This window comes from Carassius carassius, chromosome 4, assembly GCF_963082965.1.
Source record: "Carassius carassius chromosome 4, fCarCar2.1, whole genome shotgun sequence".
NCBI lineage: Eukaryota > Metazoa > Chordata > Actinopteri > Cypriniformes > Cyprinidae > Carassius > Carassius carassius.
Genome location: NC_081758.1, coordinates 35,357,767 through 35,380,180, shown reverse-complemented (window position 1 = coordinate 35,380,180; position 22,414 = coordinate 35,357,767). Strand labels below are relative to the sequence as shown.

General features: G+C 38.0%; 1 protein-coding gene across 1 annotated transcript in view; it reads right to left on the bottom strand.

Annotated features, from left to right (window-relative positions):
- Positions 1–22,414, bottom strand: part of si:dkey-215k6.1 (transmembrane protein 132C) — a 254,678-nt gene that overhangs the window by 17,314 nt on the left and 214,950 nt on the right. Inside the window, exon 5 of the mRNA XM_059548643.1 lies at positions 2,177–2,320. Coding sequence (XP_059404626.1) covers positions 2,177–2,320 — 144 coding nt within the window. The remainder of the gene's footprint in view (positions 1–2,176; positions 2,321–22,414) is intronic.

Sequence of the window (22,414 nt, the reverse complement as noted above, 5' to 3'; positions counted from 1 at the left end):
CAGAGAGAAGAAAAATGAATGTGAAATATTGATTTATAATCCTCTCTGTTTTGTGTGTGTCCCTGTGTCTGAGTGTGTGTCTCTGTGTGTGTGTACATATTATATATATATATATATATATATATATATATATATATATATATGCACACACTCTCTCTCAACCCTTCCTCAATGCCTCAGTCCTTCTTGTTCTTTGTCAAATTCAATTACATCAGACATTACTGAAGGAGTCTTCACAGGAACCAATTAAGGCCATGGCCTAGCTCTCACAGACACTGGTTAAACACTGGGGGTTGAGCGCTAAAGCCTATGGGATCTCTTTAGCTGACTCCTTTATTTATTTGATCACCCATCATTACGAGAGCCCTTCGACCCACACAAATGCGGAACTGATTAACCACAGTGTGCAGTGATGAAGATAAGATCGCATTCACACCTGCACCTTAAAACTTAAAATTAAAATTAAATCTTCTGTCCCTGGCCCCAAAACGTTTGAGAACCCCTGGTATAAATAAAGCTGGGATATTTCCCGTAGCTGAGTTAATCCTGACGGTGCACTTCCGAATCTCAGCTTCAGTTGCAACGTTGTCATGTTTCCTGTTTACACCTGTCACACATGTCAGCTGGAGGTCAAACACACATCTTTATGACACCTGCAAGTAGACAGGTACACCTGCCGCAATTTCCCCACTACATGTTTCTGTCATGAAGCAGATTCACTTCTATCCTGATGCTCTTTTTTCCCCACCACTACACCAACAGAAAATGAGCGTCCTGTAATTCCCTTAATAACGCAGTCTTGTTCAACTTTGCATTAAAGTTCTGGAATTAGTTTTTCATTGTTGCCGGGTATTGATTGTATTTAAACTACATATTGCTGCTTGTAAATGGAAATTGCCTCAGCATCGGGGAAAGTTCAGTTATTAGCTCAGAGCTCAGGAGAGCATGACAACGTTGACTCTGATGCTACCTTCACACAACCCCCGAGGGTAAAATTAACCATTGGTCCCAAAAAATTGTTTATTTTTATTTTTTTTTTATTTTTTCTTTTACAAAAGTAACATAGTAAGAAATGTCACTACTTCCTTTCATTCTAACAGCTAAAGTACCATGTTAGCCTGCTCATTAAAGTAACTGCAAAAAAATAAATATTCAAAAGTTTGGGGTTGGCAAGTTTTTTTTTTTTTTTTAAGAAGTTCATCAAAGCTGTATTTATTTGATATATTATCTGATACTTCAACATTTAAAAATTACAGTACAAAGTATTATTTATTACAATACCTTTCTGATGAATAAAAAAAGTTTAAAAGAACAGCATGTTTGAAATATAAATATTTTGTAATATTATAAATAAACTGTTATGTAACAACACATTATGTAACACTTTTGTTTAATTAATGCACCCTTGATGTATAACAAATCATACAAAACCTTCAACAAAAACAACAAAAAACTCCTCTCAGAGAAGCAATATTTTCTTAAAAAAAAAGAAACAAAATGCCACTCCATTTAGCATGTATGCTTATTCTTATTCAAATGATACCTTAGAACACAAGGTGAACACAAAAGCAGGAAGATCAAATACATCAAAAATTAAGTACAATGACCAGTGTGCATGTAAACATATTTGTGCGTAAATACTGCACAAGTTGAACAATACTTGAATAAATAATCAGGCAGGTTTGAAGTGGTTGGTTTGTTTATATTTGAAGATGTTTCTTCCTGTTACATCAGAATTTTCTCATTTTTATAGTTCCATTATTCTTTCTCCGGTTCTGCTACCTTTCATGTCTTAATTTGCATCAGCTCAGTCATTTCATGTGACACATCTCGAGTTTGTCTTCCAGACCATTATTCAGTCTAGAAATGTCTTTTCTTGTGTGTGTGTATGTGTGCATTTCTGAGCATGAATAGTTCCAAATGTCTTTGCAACTCAAACCCACTAAAAAGAAATGCTTTGCGGGGGAATAAAACTGCTTTCGCAGGCACCTGCTGTTTTTAATGTCTGCTCATCTGCCTCCACTCTTGGCTTCCCTGAGTCACCCTAGAACCTGTTCCTTCTACTTTTTGCTGAAATCTATCAACAATGCAAGACCCACACCTGTCTGTACTTCTGATGGAGTTCGGGGGCAGAGGATGGAGAAGGTACCATGAGATAAAGCAGGTGAGCTCTCACCTTGAGAACGTCCTCATCTGTGGAGATGCAGTTCACGGGGTCATCAACCTCTCTCACCGTTCCATCCTGTTCCACGGTTACAACCTTGACTGGGATGGCAACACGACGTCCAGTCAGAATTGCTGTGTTCAGGATCTCTGTGTCCTATGTGAGAGAGAATTTTGCGATTTAATTTTAACAGAAAATCAGAAGTCTTTAATCATTTTCAACCTTACAATACATTTTAAATTATCATAAAAATACATCATAATGTTCTAGTTATATTAATTTAAATATTATAATATATTTATATTAGGGCTGTCAATTTAATGTGTTAATTTGGTTGCAATTAATTTAGGATAAATAACTAATTAAAAATGCGAAAAGGTGATTAATTCATAAAGGCAGTCGCTTGCTTCTTTTCTGAATGAATCATGAGTCATTTGAACAAACTGGCTAAATGAATGACTGAATGACTCACTCATTAAGACAGTGTCATGCTTCCACCTACTGGTGGTTTTAGTTTGGTTATTATTATTTATTATTATTATTTATGCAATGCTGAATCAAAATATTTTTTTCTAAAGCTACTTTTGTAGTGTCTGTTCCCTTTTTTTCTCATCTAAATGCATTGATGTTCAATTACTATATCTGGAACTTTCCCAAAGCAGTTTTTGGAAACTTTTCACCCCTGTTCATTCATATTATTAAAATGTTGGATGAAATACTTCCAACAGCTTAAATTCAGCAAAATACAGACAAATTGATTTGAAAATAACAATCTGCAATAAATTGTGTTGCAGGGATGGCAAGCCTTTCTAATGTAAAGCTGATGCCGGCTGGCACTGTGATGTTTCATATCTCATGACTGCTCGGCTTTGATTAATTATCATATTCTCAATTATGCAATCATTTCATCACATTCAGAGAGGGTTAATGGGTCTTAACGTGGGTTTGGGTCTCTCAAAATTTATCTCCTCAAGTATTTACCACATAAATATTTAGCACAAGAACACATTCCTCTTGGGAGGAAACGCTCCTTTATTGGAGAGAAAAGACAGCGTGAGAGACAGAAAATGAGAGCGAGGGCACGGAGGAGGCTTGGTTGTGGCCATAATTGACATTTAAGCTTTATGTAAAGGCTGGTAATTATGACGAGAAGAGAAGTCAATTATCGCAGTATCCATAGCGATGAAGAGTCATTACAACGCCATTCAGAGAAAGACAATCAAAGCCTCCACCACACAGACACAGAGAGAGAGACCAGGATAGATAAGAAAAAACAATAATAATAATAAATAAAAGTGGTTAATTTAGCTGTTTTGCTTATATATATATAATATATATATATAATATAATATATATATATATATTTATTTATTTATTTAATCGTTAATATATACAATGTAATAAACAAGAAACAAAAATGTAATAAACACAATGAATATTCACTACTCTTTGTGGTCATTAAGATACATCTTTAAATAAATTAACACTTTTATTCAGCAATGATGCAATAAATTGATCAAACCTTTTTTTACCTTTTGAAAAAAAAAGTTTAAAATAAATGCTGTTCTTTTGAATTCTTTCTATTCAAAGAATCCTGAACCTTTCAAAAAAATAATTTTCAACATTGATAATATTTAGAAATGTTTCTTTAAAGCCAAAGCAGCATATTGGAATGATTTCTGGAAGATCAAGTGACACTGAAGACTGGAGTTATGATGATGAAAATAAAAGCTTTGCAATCACCGAAATTAATTAAATTGTAAAATATTTCTAAATATAAAACATTATTATTTATTTTAATTTTATTTTACATTTTAGAACTGTTTCACTGTATTTTAATCCAATAAATGCAGCCTTGGTGACCATAAGTCACTTTGAAAAACAAATAAAATCTTACCCACCTAAATTTTGAACGGCAGTGTATAAATACAAGGCTTTGTGAAATGTTAAATATGAAAAATCTGGCTGGAGTTAACTCATTTGTAGCATACACATTTAGCTTGAGTTGAAAGAACTTGATTGGATATAAACATCTCTTTAAACAATTGTAGACGTTAAATGCAGCAAGTAAACATTGCTTACCTCTGTGAATACAGTGCAAATAAGCTTAATTTGCATAGAATTTGGCATGTTTACGCTGAAAAGAACAATGATTTAATTGAAATTCCCACACCGTTATCTTAATGCCTGGTTACACTGGACTGCAGGTGGTTAGTGAAAAAGAAACATGCTTTTGCATGGAAATACCACTTATGAATATCACAACTGCTTAGTGCATTCACTCCACTGACTCTTGTAAGAATACAGAATACTACTTGTGATTTTAGGAAACTGTCAGATGTTGAGCCGTAAATGGCTCAGGCATTAAATGCACATTTAAACTGGACTTAAAACTGGACAGAAAAGCTGAAACCTCACAGTTCTCTAACACACACACACACACACACCACACACACACACACACACACACACACACACACACACACACACACACACACACACAAACACACACACAGGAGTCTATCACAAGTAGCTACCTACAGAATGAGAGAATAAGAAAACAGCAGTGTGAGTGTGTATGTGTGCATTTGGGAATCAGAGCAAAATAAAGGAGGAGAGGCAATACAATAGAGGAGGAAAACTCTACCTGGCTGCAACATGAGCAGTTTTTCATCTGACAGATAAACATGATGAATGAATGAGAGCTGTGTAGGATCATAGCAACTTTATTCCAATTAGCTACAAGCCAAAAAATACAACTAGAAATAAGTGCTATGACAAAAAAGTATATAAAAACTACACATCTCAACAAAAAAAAGACTCATCTTGTGAAATGTTAAACCAATTTTATATAATGACATCATTAATAAGTTGCAAAAATAAAAATAAAAAACAGTAAGCGCTGCTCTCTGAGTGTCTGAGTGTGAGATATCTCCACATAAAAAGACACACAAAAACACTGCATTAAAATAAGTGGCCCTGAGTAAATTTTGCATAAATTATTTGATAGATAGATAGTGTCATATACAACACTTAACAAATGTGCAATATGTAAGATCACATTCACTGGCTCTGCAAGTAAGCCAAAAAATACAGCTAAAAATATCTGCTATGACACACCAGCAAAAAATACATTTGCAGACTTATCAGACAACCACACAACCACACTTGTCTAGTGAAATATGAAACCAATTTTGTATGACATCAGTAATAAGCCACTAAAAGACAGGAAGCAGCGCTGCTCTCTGAGAGTCTTGGCATGAATGAACTGCCTCTACATAAAAAGACACACAAATACAAACACTGCATACAAACACACTCTTACACGGCTCTTCATATTCAAGAGATCCAGCTGCAGCTCTCTCAAGCAACCAGAAAGAATAAATTATAATTGATATCCATTACGTCACATTCCTAATCTCTTTATAACCATTCAGCTAATGAATTTCACACTCCTCAAGTGGAGGAAAACAGAATGATGTCGTTACAGCGTGAGGTGGCTCGTACTTCACGGGTGTCGGTGTGACATTATAAATCGTCTCTGTCAAATGGGAAACGCGGCAGTGGCATGCGAGCTGGGACAGACGAATGGATGGATAACGCTCTTTGACTGGTCACCTGTCTGGGACAAATGCATTTTATACATGCCGGAGACAGGGATGACTGATTGGATCACAAGATTAGCACAAGAATCCTTCTCATAGAGCAATGACATAAGATTAGTGCATAATCAAATTGCGATAAAGAGATATCCTATCAATAAGCACAAAGACTTCCCAAACAAATCAACTGAATGAATGCAGATACACTGTATTTTTTGTGGTTTTAAGGGGGTGGGTGTCACTGTACTGAATTCACAGTATGCTAGCACTGACTATTGAACATTACCTCATGACAGGATACACAGTGTGATGCAGTCAAGTCTCTGGTTGTTTATGCATGAGTGTACCTCATACAGTAAAATCTTATTCCATAATATCACATCTCCAGACAGTGTGGAAGAAAATAGCGAGAATTTTTGCAGATTTTCCAGATTCATCATCTGGATGAATCCCAAATTATGCATTGGAAAATCAACCTTTTTGTGGAAGGAATGGCTAGCAAAGGGTATTTTGAAGTTATGTGACATTTATGAGAATAATATTTTAAAATCGTTTAACCAAAATTATTTGGACTTAATAAAACGCAGTTTTGGAGATACCTACAGCTGAGACACTTGTTATGTGGGACTTTTGGTTCTAGTAGTCAAGGTCCACCAGAAGATTTTATCTTTAATTCTAGAAGCATGGGGTAGAGGACATGAGGCATCAGTATATTATAGATTGATAATGGAGAAAGTAGGATATAGTTTCCATTCTGCTACTAAAAGATTCGGGAGCAAAGATTTGAATATCTCAATTAGTGATGAGGACTGGACCAAAATATGCAGAAATTGTAGAGTAATGTCGAGGAATATGGGGTACGACTTATACAGTTTAAGATATTGTATAATATCACTCCAACGGTCACGGACGTCTCCTTCCTTAACGAGCTAAATGAGTTTTATGCTCGCTTCAACAGCGACAGCAAGGAGCCACCAAAATCACACCCTCAGCAGACCACCAACCCCTCAAACTCACCTCCACAGATTTCCACACTGCATTGATCCGGATCAACGCACCCAAGGCTGCTGGCCCGGACGGCATTCCTGGTAGTGTGCTTAGGGCATGTGCAGAGCAGTTTGCAGGGGTCTTCACAGACATTTTCAACCTGTCCCTCACCCAAGCAACTGTGCCAACATATTTTAAGTCCACATCCATTGTGCCAGTGCTGAAACATTCCTCCCCAATGTGCCTGAATGACTATCGCCCCATAGCACTTTGCCTACCGTAAAATAGGAGCACAGAGGATGCAATATGCACAGTGCTGCACTCTGCACTCACACACCTGGACAATAGTTGGGATGTTGTTTGACTTCAGTTCAGCATTTAACACCTTCATTCCCTTCAAGCTGACCACAAAACATGGAGACCTGGGGCCTCATTTATAAAGCGTGCGTACGCACAAAACGGGGCTGGAAACGTACGTACGCCAGTTCCCACGCAAAGGTTGTGATCTATAAAAAACAAACTTGACGGGAGAATGTGCGCACCTTTAAGCAAACTTTGAGCCGTGCGTACGCACATTCTGGAGACAAAGGGAATTGGCGACACCGATGGTGAGGTCGTGAACTGAAGTTAGATTGTAGAAAATAAATGTGAGAAGAACGATTATAAGAATGAATGACATTTAATTTTCACTCCATTTCATACGTTATATCCACATTATCATGAAGATTAAATCCAACAGTGTTATTTGTGCCGATTGTTTTAGGCTATATACATCTAGTAAAATCCAAACGTAATTCAAAATGTATTAAAAGTAAAATAAAATAATAATCAGCGCTGCCTTACAGTCACATTGTCCACAACGGGAGCACAGGAGGACATGGCGCGATACATGTGATAGCCTACAGAATAGCATGAAATACCCTTTTATTAGAGAACTGCAGAACACAGTGTAAAAAGGAAATATTTTCCTTAATGTACATAGCCTATATCATAAAATGTCAAAGTCTGCAAATACAGTCATGAAGCACAATCGCTACTCATCATCGGTCCTAACTATTACGGTGTTCATTACAAAACCGTCAAGAAGCATGTGTTCACTATAACATTTTCGTCTTAAATTTTCGCCCACAAATTAATTAAGTGATTTTGTCAAGGTGTTAACGATCAGTCTATTTGCTAGAAACATATAAATTCTCCGGTGACCCGGGTATGTAATGCTTCATGATGGCACTCCTGGCACTGTTGGAGGATTACGCTAATGGCAGAATAAGGAGAGAACGAGTTTTCAGGGACCATGATGATTTCCTGGCCCATGATGATGACTGGCTAATAAGCCGATTTAGATTCCCTAGAGCTGTGCTCTTGGATCTATGTGCTGAATTGGGTCCAGTATTAGAGAGGGCAACACGCCGGAACCATGCCATCCCAGTCCAAATACAAGTCCTCACCACTCTGGGGTTCTTGGCAACCGGCTGTTTCCAGCGGGAATTGGCAGACAGGTAAATTAATAATATAAAAAAACTATAAGTAATCCTCAAATTTGTCTCTAAGACCTTTTTGTATATGAAATAATTCTATTGGAATCTATCATCTCACCCTATAGGTCTGGTATATCACAGCCGTCCCTGAGTGCCATAATATCTGTCGTTTTAAATGGTATACTTAATATGGTTAGTCGATACATCAGGTTCCCCTACACTGTGCGAGAACAGGCCGAAATTAAAACGCAATTTGCAGCAATGTCTGGTTTCCCAAATGTAATCGGCGCAATTGACTGCACTCATGTTGCTATAAGGGCACCATCTGAAAATGAATTTGCTTATGTTAATAGAAAGCATGTGCATTCTATTAATGTGCAAATCATATGTGACTCCAACATGACCCTCACAAACATTGTGGCACGCTGGCCTGGTTCAACACATGATTCCTTTATCTTGACACATAGCAGTGTAGGGAACAGACTAAATGCAGGCGCAGTACGTGATGGCTGGCTTCTTGGTGAGTTTAACAATATTAAAAAGTAGAAACTGTAACAATTTTGTTTTTAATATAATTATAACCTGCAGGCGACAGTGGCTACCCCCTGAGACGCTGGCTCCTCACCCCATTTTTAAACCCGCAGAGCGCAGAGGAAACTCATTATAACGAGGTCCACTCTCGTGCCCGCGCAGTTGTGGAGCGTGCCATCGGCATCCTGAAATGCAGATGGCGTGCTCTGGATGCCTCGGGTGGCAGACTTTTATACCATCCAGCAAAAGTGTGCAAGATTGTCAGGGCGTGTGGTGTTTTGCACAATATAGCACTGAGAAACGGTAATCCTCTCCCTCCTGATCTCCCTCTACCCCAGCATTACGACCCCGAGCCACAGCCCCCTGGCCGACAAGAGGGATATCAACGAGGTGCAAGAATCCGTGAGGATGTCATGCGGCGTTTGTAAAGAAAGACAAAACTCAAGGTTCATGTTTTAACTGCATCTTTTAATGATTGTGCAATTTCTTGCATCACTTCTCTCATCTGCCGTAGCTCATCTGCAACCCTGTTGACAGCGTTTATTGTCTCTCGCTGTAACTGCAGGACTGCGTCAGTGAGTACCCGACCACTTTTGGACGTGCCAGACGCAGAAGGGGCACTGCTTTGAGCCGGACGCTGTGCATCTGCATCTGAGAACCCCTCACCCTGAACCTCCTGTTCATTTACAGCTTCAGACTCCGGAAGGACTGGAGGACAAACAATTGGCAACATTTATCCATTTATCACCCCACACACTCAAATGTACAGCGTTAATGATTAAAAATCGGTTTAACCTTGCTCCTCTGTGGTTTCAGTCACGTCAGTGTCTCCCTCCTTTTCCGACACAATACCACACACGCTGACCTCCCCAATTATAGCCGCGATTTTGCTGTCCACTGATGTGAGATCAGCTGTACATGGGCCCCCACCAGTTGCAGCCACGCTCTGGCGGTGGGAGGACAGTTTTCTCTTTGCCTCCACCTTGAATGAATGAGAATCTTTATTTCACATATTTTGCATACTGTAAGCACATGTAAATAAAACTTTTTGAAAATCAATATTGCTATTTATATAGGTTTATAGCCTAATAAAACACAAATGTAATATGTTGGTAAAAAAAAAATTTGTATACCTTCAGGTCGGACCATTTTTTCTTTAATTCTGCAACTGTCCGTTCTGTCCCACTGACACAATTGACGGCAGAAGCAATACTTTGCCACTCGCACTGCTTCTTTTTATTAGTGACCCCACTGCTGTGGCCACCAAATAACACAGTTTTCCGAGCCTCCACCTCCCCTACAAGTGTTTCAATCTCAGTATCTGAGAAATTACGTTTTTTTCCTCTTTTCTCACCTGTCGCCATTATTAAAATTAGGCTAACAGAAATGCACGTTTTCACTTTCTTGGATTAATTAATTGGCGGGTCGCATGCCAGTTTTCCAGGTATATATGGGATTCCACTCTCATTTACATGCTGATCAGCAATCATGAGGTGATTTGCATTGACTATTTATGGTTAAAAATGGGCGTGTACAGGGCGGGATATGAGGCTGGTTCACGTACGCACATCTGCGGGTGATCTGTGATTTATAAAGGGAACATTGCTTACAGGTGTGCGTACGCACGGTTTTATAAATCGGAATATTTTTTGGCGTACGCCATTTTTGGCTTTTGGGCGCACGTAAACTTTTAGTAAAGATCCTACGCATAGTTTTATAAATGAGACCCCTGGACATTAACACCTCCCTCTGCAACTGGATTATGGACTTTCTGACCTACAGACCTCAGCATGTTAGGTAAGGCCACACCCACTTAACCTCCATCACACTTAACACCGGCGTACCACAGGGCTGTGTGCTGAGCCCATTCCTTTACTCCCTTTACACCCAGGACTTCAAGCCTGTGCATGGATCCAACTCCATTATTAAGTTTGCAGACAACACCATGGTGATTGGCCTCATCAGTGACAATGATGAAACTGCCTACAGGGAAGAGGTACAGCACCTGGCCACATGGTGCTCTGACAATAACCTGCTTCTTAACACCAGTAAGACAAAGGAGCTCATTGTGGTATTCAGGAAGAAGAAAGGAAGCACGCATGACCCCATCCACATTAACAGGAGGGTTGTTGAACGTGTCTCTAGCTTTAAGTTCCTGGGAACCACCATCTTGGAGGACCTGTCCTGTCCTGGACAAACACCTCCAGCCTGGTCAGGAAGGCTCACCAGTGCCTCTTCTTCCTCAGGACACTGAAGAAGAACCAGCTGTCTTCGGCCATCCTGGTGAACTTCTACCGCTGTGCGATCAAGAGCATCCAGTTGCATCACGGTCTGGTATGAGAACTGCTCAGTGGCTGACCGCAAGACACTGCAGAGGGTGGTGAAAACTGCCCAACGCATCACAGGGACACAACTTTCTGCTATTGAGGACATCTAGAGGAAACGCTATCTATGACGAGTTTGCAGCATTCTTAATGCTACTACTACTCTCACCCTGACCACAGACTGTTTAACCCCCTGCCCTTCGGGAGGCGCTTCAGGAGCCTCCGGACTAGGACCAGCAGATTGACACCCCTCTGACACCCCTCAACCCCCCCCCCCCCCACACCACCACACACACACACACACACACACACACACACACACACACACCACACACACAGACTCCTCCCCCTCTTCATCACTACATCTGACTTACTTATTTACAACAAGCAAAAAACAGTAAACTTGTTATTAATTGCACTACTGCCTGTTCATCCAGGAACACTAAGTAATCCACTTGCACATTGGAATATTTTCTATGCACTTTACTGTCCATTGCAATAGTGTAAATGATGTTCATATGTTCATAGTTTCTGCCTATAGTGTACATACACTTTTATATAATCCATCTGTATAGTATGTTTATAGTACACCTATCTGTATATCATGCTGATAGTATTTAAAATTTTTAAATTATGTCCATAATACTTATCTGTATAGTTATTGTACATATTGTAGACCTTGTATATTCTGTACTTACTGCTTATTGCACTTCTGGTTAGATGCTAACTGCATTTCGTTGCCTTGTACCTTACATGTGTAGTGACAATAAAATTGAATCTAATCTAATCTAATTTAATATTGAATCGTTTTTATTGGACCCCGAGCAGGTTATTTAGACTTGCTGAATGCTGGCGTTGTGAGAGGGAGGACGGAGAGCTGATACATGCTCTGTGGTCCTGTTCTAAAATACAAGAATTTTGGTCTAAGGTCCATAACTATATTCAAGAGGTGTCAGAACGTTGTTTTCCATTTTGTCCAGGTTTATATGTTCTTGGAGACCCATCTTTTGTCAACCCAGATGTAGAGACAATTGAATGGATTCAGATAAGTATTATGATTGGGAGGCGGATGCCAGGTTCGCCTTCCTTCCAAGAATGGGTTACGTAATTTGTGCTTATGAAGGAATGGCATACAGATTACTTGATAAAAAATATACTGACATTTATTGATGGTATAGAATGATGGTGGGGAGACAAAATATTAGAGCTGCTTTAATGGATTCGGTGAATAACTCTTTGACATGTATGTGTGTGCATGTATATGTATATGTATATGTATATGTATATGTATATGTATATATATATATGTGTGTGTGTGTGTGTGTGTATCAGAAGTAAACATTCCATTAATATTCTTCATAGGTGCATCAATTTTGAACAAAAATGTATTCATTTTAAAGAGACTACTGTGAGCTACAGTGTTAATCAATTGCATACACCTTTGTTGAAGCTGTCAGTACATATTATTTCAACTTATTTTTAAATAAATATGTTCAACAGAGGAATACCTTGTAAAAAGAAAAAAAAACTGCATCAATCTGCACCAATCAGACAATAACACCGGCTGCATCCAAAAACTTATGCAGCTGACTTGCTGCCTCGCTGCCGTATGAAGCAATGACTTTGCAAGCAGCGTTTTTGCATGAAGGCACCTCATGAAATGGATTTCGGACAGATTGTAGGATATCAAAAGCAGCGAAGGATACATCTATGTTGCCTTCAAATTTCGGACGTGCCTTGATGCCTTCTTACCTTTGAATGCGTCATCCTATTCCCATGTGGGGGTGCTTAATGAATGATAATGTGAATGATATTTTCCTATGCTCTCAAAAAATTTAGTTTATATATGTAAATATCTGTACATCAAAAGTTTAATGTTTCTCTATTTTAATGCAATTAAATTGCTGTCCATGCTATGTAGCTGCACGACTTGTTGTCATTCGCTCGTTGTTGTTGAGTCTTCGACTCGAGTCGTTGCTTCAGTCGAAGTAACCTGAGGATCCTATGGCCGATTGCACACTTGTATAGCCAGATGCCCCGACCAAACTGGCAGGCTTTGGCGGGCTGTGCTCTGCTGCCGAACCATTGCTTTGTTTTTAATACAAAGCACAAACCAATGGCCATGGAGTTACACTACTTGAATGAGAGGCTTCAGTATTTAGAGAATAAGGAGTTTTTTTCCCATAAGTATGTTAAGCAGACACTCATTGAGCAGTATTCGTTCCTGTATATCTCAGGGAACTGAGGTTACCTTAGTAACCGAGTATGTTTTCTGAGTCGGTGTGCAAGGATGAAGTTGCCGATCCTGACTCGCCATCTCCTCAGATGACCTTTAGAGAGAAGTGTACCTTTACGGATTATGATTATAATATAAGAGTTTTTGTTTTTGATTTATTTCATTAAGTAGTAATTGAAAGCTTATACACACACACACACACACACACACAAACACACATATATAATTTATATATATATATATATTAGGGCTGGTAATTTAACACATAAATTTTATTTATTAATTATGCAGTATTAAAATTATTAAAGCATTTGATGCACTTGCCCCGCCCCAGACCTATGTGGATCATCTGCCATTTCATACAGTCGACTGATGACTAATATGAGGCAGGGCAACAACTTACTGCGTGATGGAGCCTAGAAAATGTCCCTAAAATTCAAGATATGGAGCAAAAACGCCATTTGAGATTGAGATAAGTGGGCTAAGTGCAATATCACACTAGTGCAAATTTGATACTCACCTTAACGGTTCATTAAGAAGTTAATATTGTGTTATTTTAGACACAGTGTTGTCTGTTTTGCTCAATTTTGGCAACCAGAAGATCAAAAGCAGAACTGTTCTACTCCGAGCAACCCACAGCTGCATTTCATTTCTTAATCCACGTTTTGAACGAATTTGGTGAACCATTCGGCACATTGAACCATTGGCCATAGTTGCGTTTGGCTTTGAAGTGGCACTGCATAGACCGATCGTATGACATCAAAGTACCGCGAGAGTGATTCAAAAGCACAAGGAGTCGTCTGCTCTCTAAGCTCTTGCGGTACTTTGATGTCACACACCGATCGGGTATCAGGGAGACAGGCTCCTAAGCAAAAAATAAATAAGAAATAAGAAATCTATGAAGGCGGTCTACCGTAATGCTGTATAAGGGCCTCTGGATATCACAAGGCACCCCTGTAGGTCAGCATTAGAAATCCTCAAATATCAATACATCTAAAAACTGTCTCTATGTTAATGTCTATGGATAATGTCTAAAAGCACAGACATCTGTGAGAGCATGTATTTTTCTGTCTCCATTGCATAAGGCATATGTGATGATACTATTTTTATCAGATTGGCTTGTTGTGTGTGTGAGTGGGTTGTAACAGAGGGGCTCTGGCAACTGAAACTGGGGGATTTTATTTCCATATTTGAAGCTGAAGCTCTTCTTTTTATTATTATTATTTTAGTAAAATAACTGAGGCATATTCAGCACTATGTTTACACCTCTGTTTTGACAATTTATCAACAATTTACCAATTTTCTAACTCCATATGAACTTGATGCAAGAAGCAAAGAAGTCATAACTGGCTGTAGCATACTTCAAAATAAGACAAATCAAAGCGGGCATAGAGAAAAAATGTAATTAATAAAAACTCATTTTGCAGATTCCTCTAGTAATTTGGCAGAATGTTCTAAAAATAATTAACATAGACATAAAAAAAAGAAACGAGTTGCAAACTTAAACATTACTTACTTTTCCTTTAATTTATTTATTTTTTATCTATGAGAAGATACAGTACACTAATTGGGTAAATCATTTCATATTTTTCTTGCCAAGATGATAATGTAACTGTAAATCAGCATTTTATATTTATGCTCCTTGCAGAGACTTATATCCAATGCTACTTACAGCGCATACAAGACATACATTTTTGCCAGTTTTCCCTGGAATTTCACTAAGATTTTGGTCATGCTCTATCAGTTGAGCTACAGGAACACATTTTGACACAGGAAAATAAGTCTACTTTTGATTTGACTCTACAGAATAAAAATAAATATATATTTAAAATAATAATTAGGGCTGTCTATTTAATGCATTAATTTAATTAATTAGTTATGTGAAAATAACACCTCATCTAACATTTCATACAGTTGACTGTATGAATCAGGTGAACCAATGATTAAATGGCCCATTCAGTCAGAAAGCTATTTACTCCATTCCTAAATGAATCAGCCATTTGAATGAATTCAATGAATGAATGACTCAAAGCCTTACTCATAATTTACAGCTATTTACCGCCACCTACTGGCAGTATTAGAATCTTATTTATAGTGTAGTTTTATTAATTTTTAATTTAAAAAAAAAATAATATATCCATATTATTAATTAAAAAAACATAAAACATGAAAAAAACAAACATTAAAGGGATAGTTCACCCAAAATTGAAAGTTCTGTCATTTACTCACCCTTGTCGTTTTGTGGAATATAAAATAAGGTATTTTGAAGACTTTCTTTTTTTAGTTACCAGTGACTTTATATGAACAAAAAAATACTGATATGTTTCTCAAATTATCTTCTTTTATGTTCTTTAATTTATGTTAGGCCATTGTAGCCTAAACTTTTGTGTAATAAATGTTATGTTGAATCAAATATAATATTTATTTCTAAAGTTACTTTTGTAATCTCTATTTGAAGTTTTTCTTATTTAATACAGTAATGGTTTTAATTATCTTTTTTTTCACAGCCAAATGTATTTTATATTATTTATATCTAGTATTCTATTATTCAATCTAGTATTGTTCTATTATTTCTGGGTGATAATCTTTAACAAATATCTGATTAAATTCAGGACTTATTAAGCTTGGAGGCATCTGTCAATTCAAACTTTCATTGAACTTTAGATTTTCATGTTGTTTATTAATGGAATCCTCACCTAAAGACAAACAGATGGCTTGAGATAAAGATACAACACAGACTTCAGTCTAGGTCTACTATATACCAATATATTTAATTAGAAAAATAAATGGACATTTCAAGTTTCATTACATGCTCCATCAACAAACAGAAAAAATATATGCAAAGCTGAACTTCATGCGTTTTAGCATCTAGTCTTCCACCTCCTGAATTGCTGTGGGAATTGGGCCATTAAAAGAGCCAGTGTTCAAGCCTTTGTGAATTTATGAGAAAAGAGTAGGGGCAATAATTACTATGCAGCTGTCAAATTCTGGGCCAATCTCAGTATCCTACTGTGTGTCTTATGCTAATTGTGGCTGTCTTGCCCCCAGGTCCAATCACATTGTGATCCTTAAGCCCATTTCCTGTTTTCCGCTGTAATATCCAATTTTCAGTGTGCCCCTCCTGCCATAACGATATATATCAAAACGATATATAAAGTGTTAAGAGAAGAGAGGTGTCCGTGGGCACAGTGGTGATTTATGGGTTGTGTTTCCTCCCCTAAATAGAGGCTGGATAGAGGATTGGATCAGAAGGGCAATGGGCAACAAACGCGAAAGCTATAAAACTGAGAATGTCTGTGTACAGAGGATGAAGTTTCTCCACAGTAAACAGCAAACCATCAATCAGATGCCTTTAGCATAGAGACATGCGATATTGGACAGGGGATAGTGAATTTTGTTATAATTGGTTACAGTGAACGAATGGATTGTGATCTGTGTTTTATTATCTGTGAAATTTGAATGATTTTCGGGCCAAATTTGCTAATTTAATTTCCAAGAAGAGGCATATAAAAATGGCAAGATTAAAAATGTCATTGTGAAAATGATCCAGCAGATTTGATTGCGGATGGGATGTGTCTTCAAACCTCTGTGCTCTGCCCAATTACTCTGACAACCACAAACGACCTCACCACACAGACTGCGGTTTAGGACACACTGAACCGAAACCCTCAAACAACAGGATGCGCCACTGCAGTCCAGAGTGCAGCCTTCTCTAGAGACTGACCAAAGCTGAATCAATAAAGCATCAGAAGGACCATAAGCCTGCATCATCCAACTAATCCAAGTAGATTCCCCACCAGCGAGCTGTATCTGTAGACAGAACAAGTAGCACAAGGCAGCACAGAACATGAAAGCAGAAATAAACAAGAGCTCTATCAAGCTCTGAACCAACTCAAAATTTGCACCATTGTAATCCTTGTGTAGAATGATATAAAATTGATTTTACACTACTTTTCATTATTTTTTTATTATTAAAATTTAAAATAACAGTTTTCTATTGTAACATGTTTTCTATTGTAAAATAAAATTGATTCCTGTGATGCAAAGCTGAATTTTTTGTAGCCATTACTTCAGTCTTCAGTCACATAATCCTTCAAAAAACATTCTAATATGCTGATTTGGTGCTGAAGAAACATTATTATTATTATTATTATTATTATTATTATTATTATTATTAATGTTGGAAACACTTATGAGCTTCACATTTTCCATGACACTTTTTTCAGGATTCTTTGATGAATAAAGAGTAAAAAAAAAAAAAAAACAGCATTTACTCGAAATGTAATCTTTTGTAACTTTTTGTATATATATATTAGTGGTGGGCCGTTTTAGTGAGACTCTTATCGGGCGATAAAAAAAATATCACTGTTAATCTATTCTCAAAGTTGGGTTGGGAGCTGGGTCTATACTAAGCAAGCTATGATGAATTTCACCTTGATATCAGCCTAAAAAGATGCTCAGGATAGTTGACGGGCCACTGCTGCTCATCGTCACGAAAGCTTATCTTTTTCACGTGTTTTTAAGCCTTACCGCTTGTCGATTTAAACATTAAAGCATCCAAAAACAAGATGCGGAAAAGCTGAACAGAGTAGCTGGTTACTCGCATGCTGTGTTCGGTGCGCACGAGAGAGAGAGAGCCACATATCACGGACAGCGACACTGAACCGAGCTCTCTTCTGCAAAGTTCTCCTCGAAGTCCCTCCTGCACCTGAACGAACAAATACAAATCGCAGTTTGAACAAACAAAAAGATGTGAAAGAGCCCAATTCACTACTCGCGGTGTTCTGGTGTTCAGGGCTCAAGCAGAGAAAGGCGTCTCAAAACACTTGAACACCGAATTTGCTTATTTTTGCTCTTGTGCCGACAAATACATACAAAATATGTCAAAATATCCACCTTGGAAATTATGCTCGAAAAAACTGTCAGTTATTTCTTAAGTGAAAGTAAACAGTTGAGGAAAAAAATGGGATGTGTATTATATTGGATGCGTTCATCGTCTCTTAAAGTGACCGCGCCTAATTTAGCTACTGGCTGCTGTAATGTTAATCCAAGAAAATGAAAATGAAAATCACTCACTGCTCTTGACTGAATTACTTTGTAGTTTTAACAGTCAAACCAAAAATTATTCAGACACCAGATATCATTTTTGATATATATAGCAAAACTGTAATAATGTGAGAAATGTTGAAGGTGTCTGAATAAATGTAGGTTTGATTGTATATTTCATTTTTACATTGAAGACTATCCAGTGCTATTTTACATTTAATTATTTGGTTTCTGTACCTTGACACCTACAAACTTGAAAAAAAATTAAACATTGTGTAAATAGCACAAATAAATAAAAATAAACGAACATACAAATTAAACAATTTCAAACAGGGCCCACTGGTACAACCTTCACCGGGGTCCCGCTGACCCCAGCTACGGCCCTTCTCAAAGACTTACTGTTTGTCAATTTTATTTGGGTAACACACATATTCTGAATGCCTTCGGCAGAATTCGAATGAGCTATTTTAATCTAGATTTAAAAAAATTAATCTATGCCCACCACTAATATATAGATATATATATATATATAAATGATATAGGGTGTTTCTACCCAGTTGCTAAAGCGTTCTTAGTGGTTGTCAGCAGGTTGCTACAGTATATGGTTACTGTCTGGCCCAAGCCAAAAGATCCCACTCACAATGATATACTGGTGTGTGGTCTGTACATCTGATCCTTATTCAAACTGTATGTAATTTTAAGCATCATTGCTTAAATAGAAAAAGCACACTCTACAACTTCTCAACAAGCTGCATAATCTAGTATCAGTAATTTAGATATCATTTATGCCCGAAGCACATGTAGTTTAATACAACGGGTTTTGGAAAATGGTGATGCTTAGAACTAAATAAAGATCTGAGGATAGGTCTGCATTTGGCTCTGTCAATATGGATTTAACAGGAAACTGCATAAAGTGCTCAACTCCCATTTAAAAAGTGGATGAGACCATGTGTACTAAAAATAGAACTCAATCAAGGCACATTACCACTTTAGGAACTATCGATACATGCCTCTAATTATTTGATGGCGTCATGTCCGGGTGATTCCCATCCCACACAATTCGATCCAGTGCAATTTGAATTTGGGGGGTTATTGACCTTCAGAAAACTGGAACAGGAGAGAGTGAATGCCACTCATGTAAGGCAGGTTGGTACAGAAAGAGGCCACGGTAAATGTCAGTGTAATTACAATGACAGGTCATTTTGTTGCTTTGTAAGAGAAACTTATTATTTTTAACTTCAAACTTGAAAGCCGAAATTCAGATGAAAATAAACAGACTCCCAAGGGGAGGCAGCAAGTGTCACCTGATCCCCCACAATGCACTGTGTCTAAGTACATCATTGCTGGCTGTCATTATCAGCACTGTACACCTGCTATAAATGCAATGGCTTTCATCTTGTATTTAATACAAAGCTAAACAGCCATAAAATCAGGGAGGTCACAAACATCTAGCCGCACAGTTCACTTCCAAAACCTCGATGGCAGCTTGTAACTGACCATAATTAATCTTTGAAATATGAGCTTGTAAAAGCGATTGTGTTGGTGAAATGTGCAGGTCACAGCAGAAAATAATTACCTCCCATACTCTCCTCAACCTTAAAGAAACTGAATATTTACAACAACACACTAGCAAATAAGAAGAACCTGTGCCAAAAATCTGGCTAATATGGTCGGCCATCGACGTTTTGGCAGGAGGCATCAAGCAAAACTAACAATAAACATGAAAAATGATGCATAATGGCTGGATAAACAAATGGGAGGAGCTGCATGTGGTCATCCGCATAAAACTAAACACTCTTCTGACAGCTGTATGCACATATCAAGTTAACCTCTAATTAGCAGATTCATTACATTTCTCCTCCTGTATCACACAGCTCCCTTGAGCATGTCAGCATCCAATTAGATGTCTTTTATAACGATTGTATGCAAAGCATTCCTGTGTCACAATTTTAAAGGCTTATTGTTGATAGATGAAGCCGCCATTTCCCATGTCCCACATTTCTGCAGTTCAGTTGATTTCCTGTATGAGCTAATCAGTGTTGGGCAAACGTTTGCTACTGTTACATAAAAAAAGTTACTAATATAGAATATGGAAAGAAATTTGACTTCTGCGCAACGGTTTTGCTGCCTGAGGCTTTCTCCTCTTTTTTTTGAACGGTAGTCTTACATCAACGGTTGGTGTTTGTCTCCCCAACTTTGTTTGCATACAATAACTATACCTTTTTATAAATAAAGTAATATTTCAACATCCACATCAGGCAGAACCCCTGGACACAGCTTCATTTCATTAATTCATTTGATAAATGTAATACAACTCAGTTCTTGTTATTTTGACATTCCTTTTCTGCCACTCATTATCTATTCCTCTTAACTCACAAACACACACACAAACACTGCGATCAAAAGACATTTCTGAGAAAAGACCATCTCACTCTCCTCCTAAATGCGTATTATAGCTGATCAAACTGAAATATGTACATACAGACATTTGAAATATAATGAACTTTAAAACCCATCTACAAGACATTCTCTGTGCTTATTTCTGTTATTCGCTTCTCTTTCTAGTTTCCCACTGATAAGCTGTGAGAGGTAAATTGGTGGAGGCACTTAGTGGCGGTTTAATGCAAACCCATTAAACAGATGAAGAGAGAGTGGACGCTCGGGTTCCCACTCAGGGGCGCTGCACAAGATCCCGGGAACTATGCATATGCAGTCCTAATGCCCCCCCTTGAAAATATATATTCCTGACTTTTCAAGGGCTCTCTCTTCCTTTGGGGCCCTGGTAATCAGTACTGGTTTTACCCCCAGTCCGGCGCCCCTGTTCCCACTTAGCACAACGCCTTACACAAATGAACTTGCTTTAATGTACCTCTTGTTCATTCCAACAGGCCTAAGAAAGTCAGACATAAAGAAGTGAGGTAAACAGGATACAAAAACAGTGTACACATTAGCAGGATGCGAAGCAATAGTCAAGTGTTTTTTTTTGTTTTTTTGTTTTTTCAGATGAATCGCTAATACAACCTTCTTTTGTTCTCCCGACGAGGCTTATCAAGCAAAATATTCCAAAACTCTGCCCTCGCTTTTTGGATTTAGGTACAGAATACAAATGTGAACAGGCAGTGTTTCTAGCAAATCATTCTCTCATTGCTGTGCAATGGCCCTGCTTTGAAGGAGAGCGCTTAGAAAGCTCTAGAGGTAAAGAGCTCAGAGGTGGGAGAGGAAAGGAAAAGGAGAATGGGAGAGAAGTAGAAGTAGGACCCGATACAACAAGAGCATCTTGGCAGGTCTTGGCAGCTCTGGCACTGAGACTGATAGATCAGATGTAATTGACAATTAGCTTCACGACACTCTGAATTACAGACCCTTTAATAGGGCCTGAAACACAAAAAACCTTTCTCCAAACCATTTTTGTGCCATCCATTGTGTGTGTGTGTGTGTGTGAGCCTTATGACCATCTGGTGTGTAATGATTCCACTAACCATGCTGTAATATCCAGGTGAGTCAGTACGCCAGGTTATGTGTGTGTGTGTGTTAGTAGTTGTGTCCACCACAACTCCTTTCTCTTACACACAGAATAAGCTTCTGCTCTTTTCTGTACAGTGTGATTTGACTCCATTTCTTTGCCTTTTGAAGAATTAGCCTCTAAAAGCTTATAAAATTTGCGAGTATGTGCATGTTCATATATAAACGAAACACACCAAGGAAGAAAATGTGTAAGGGAGAAAGTCATGTGTTAAATCCCTCGCTTTTTGGATTTAGGTACAGAATACAAATGTGAACAGGCAGTGTTTCTAGCAAATCATTCTCTCATTGCTGTGCAATGGCCCTGCTTTGAAGGAGAGCGCTTAGAAAGCTCTAGAGGTAAAGCGCTCAGAGGTGGGAGAGGAAAGGAAAAGGAGAATGGGAGAGAAGTAGAAGTAGGACCCGATACAACAAGAGCATCTTGGCAGGTCTTGGCAGCTCTGGCACTGAGACTGATAGATCAGATGTAATTGACAATTAGCTTCACGACACTCTGAATTACAGACCCTTTAATAGGGCCTGAA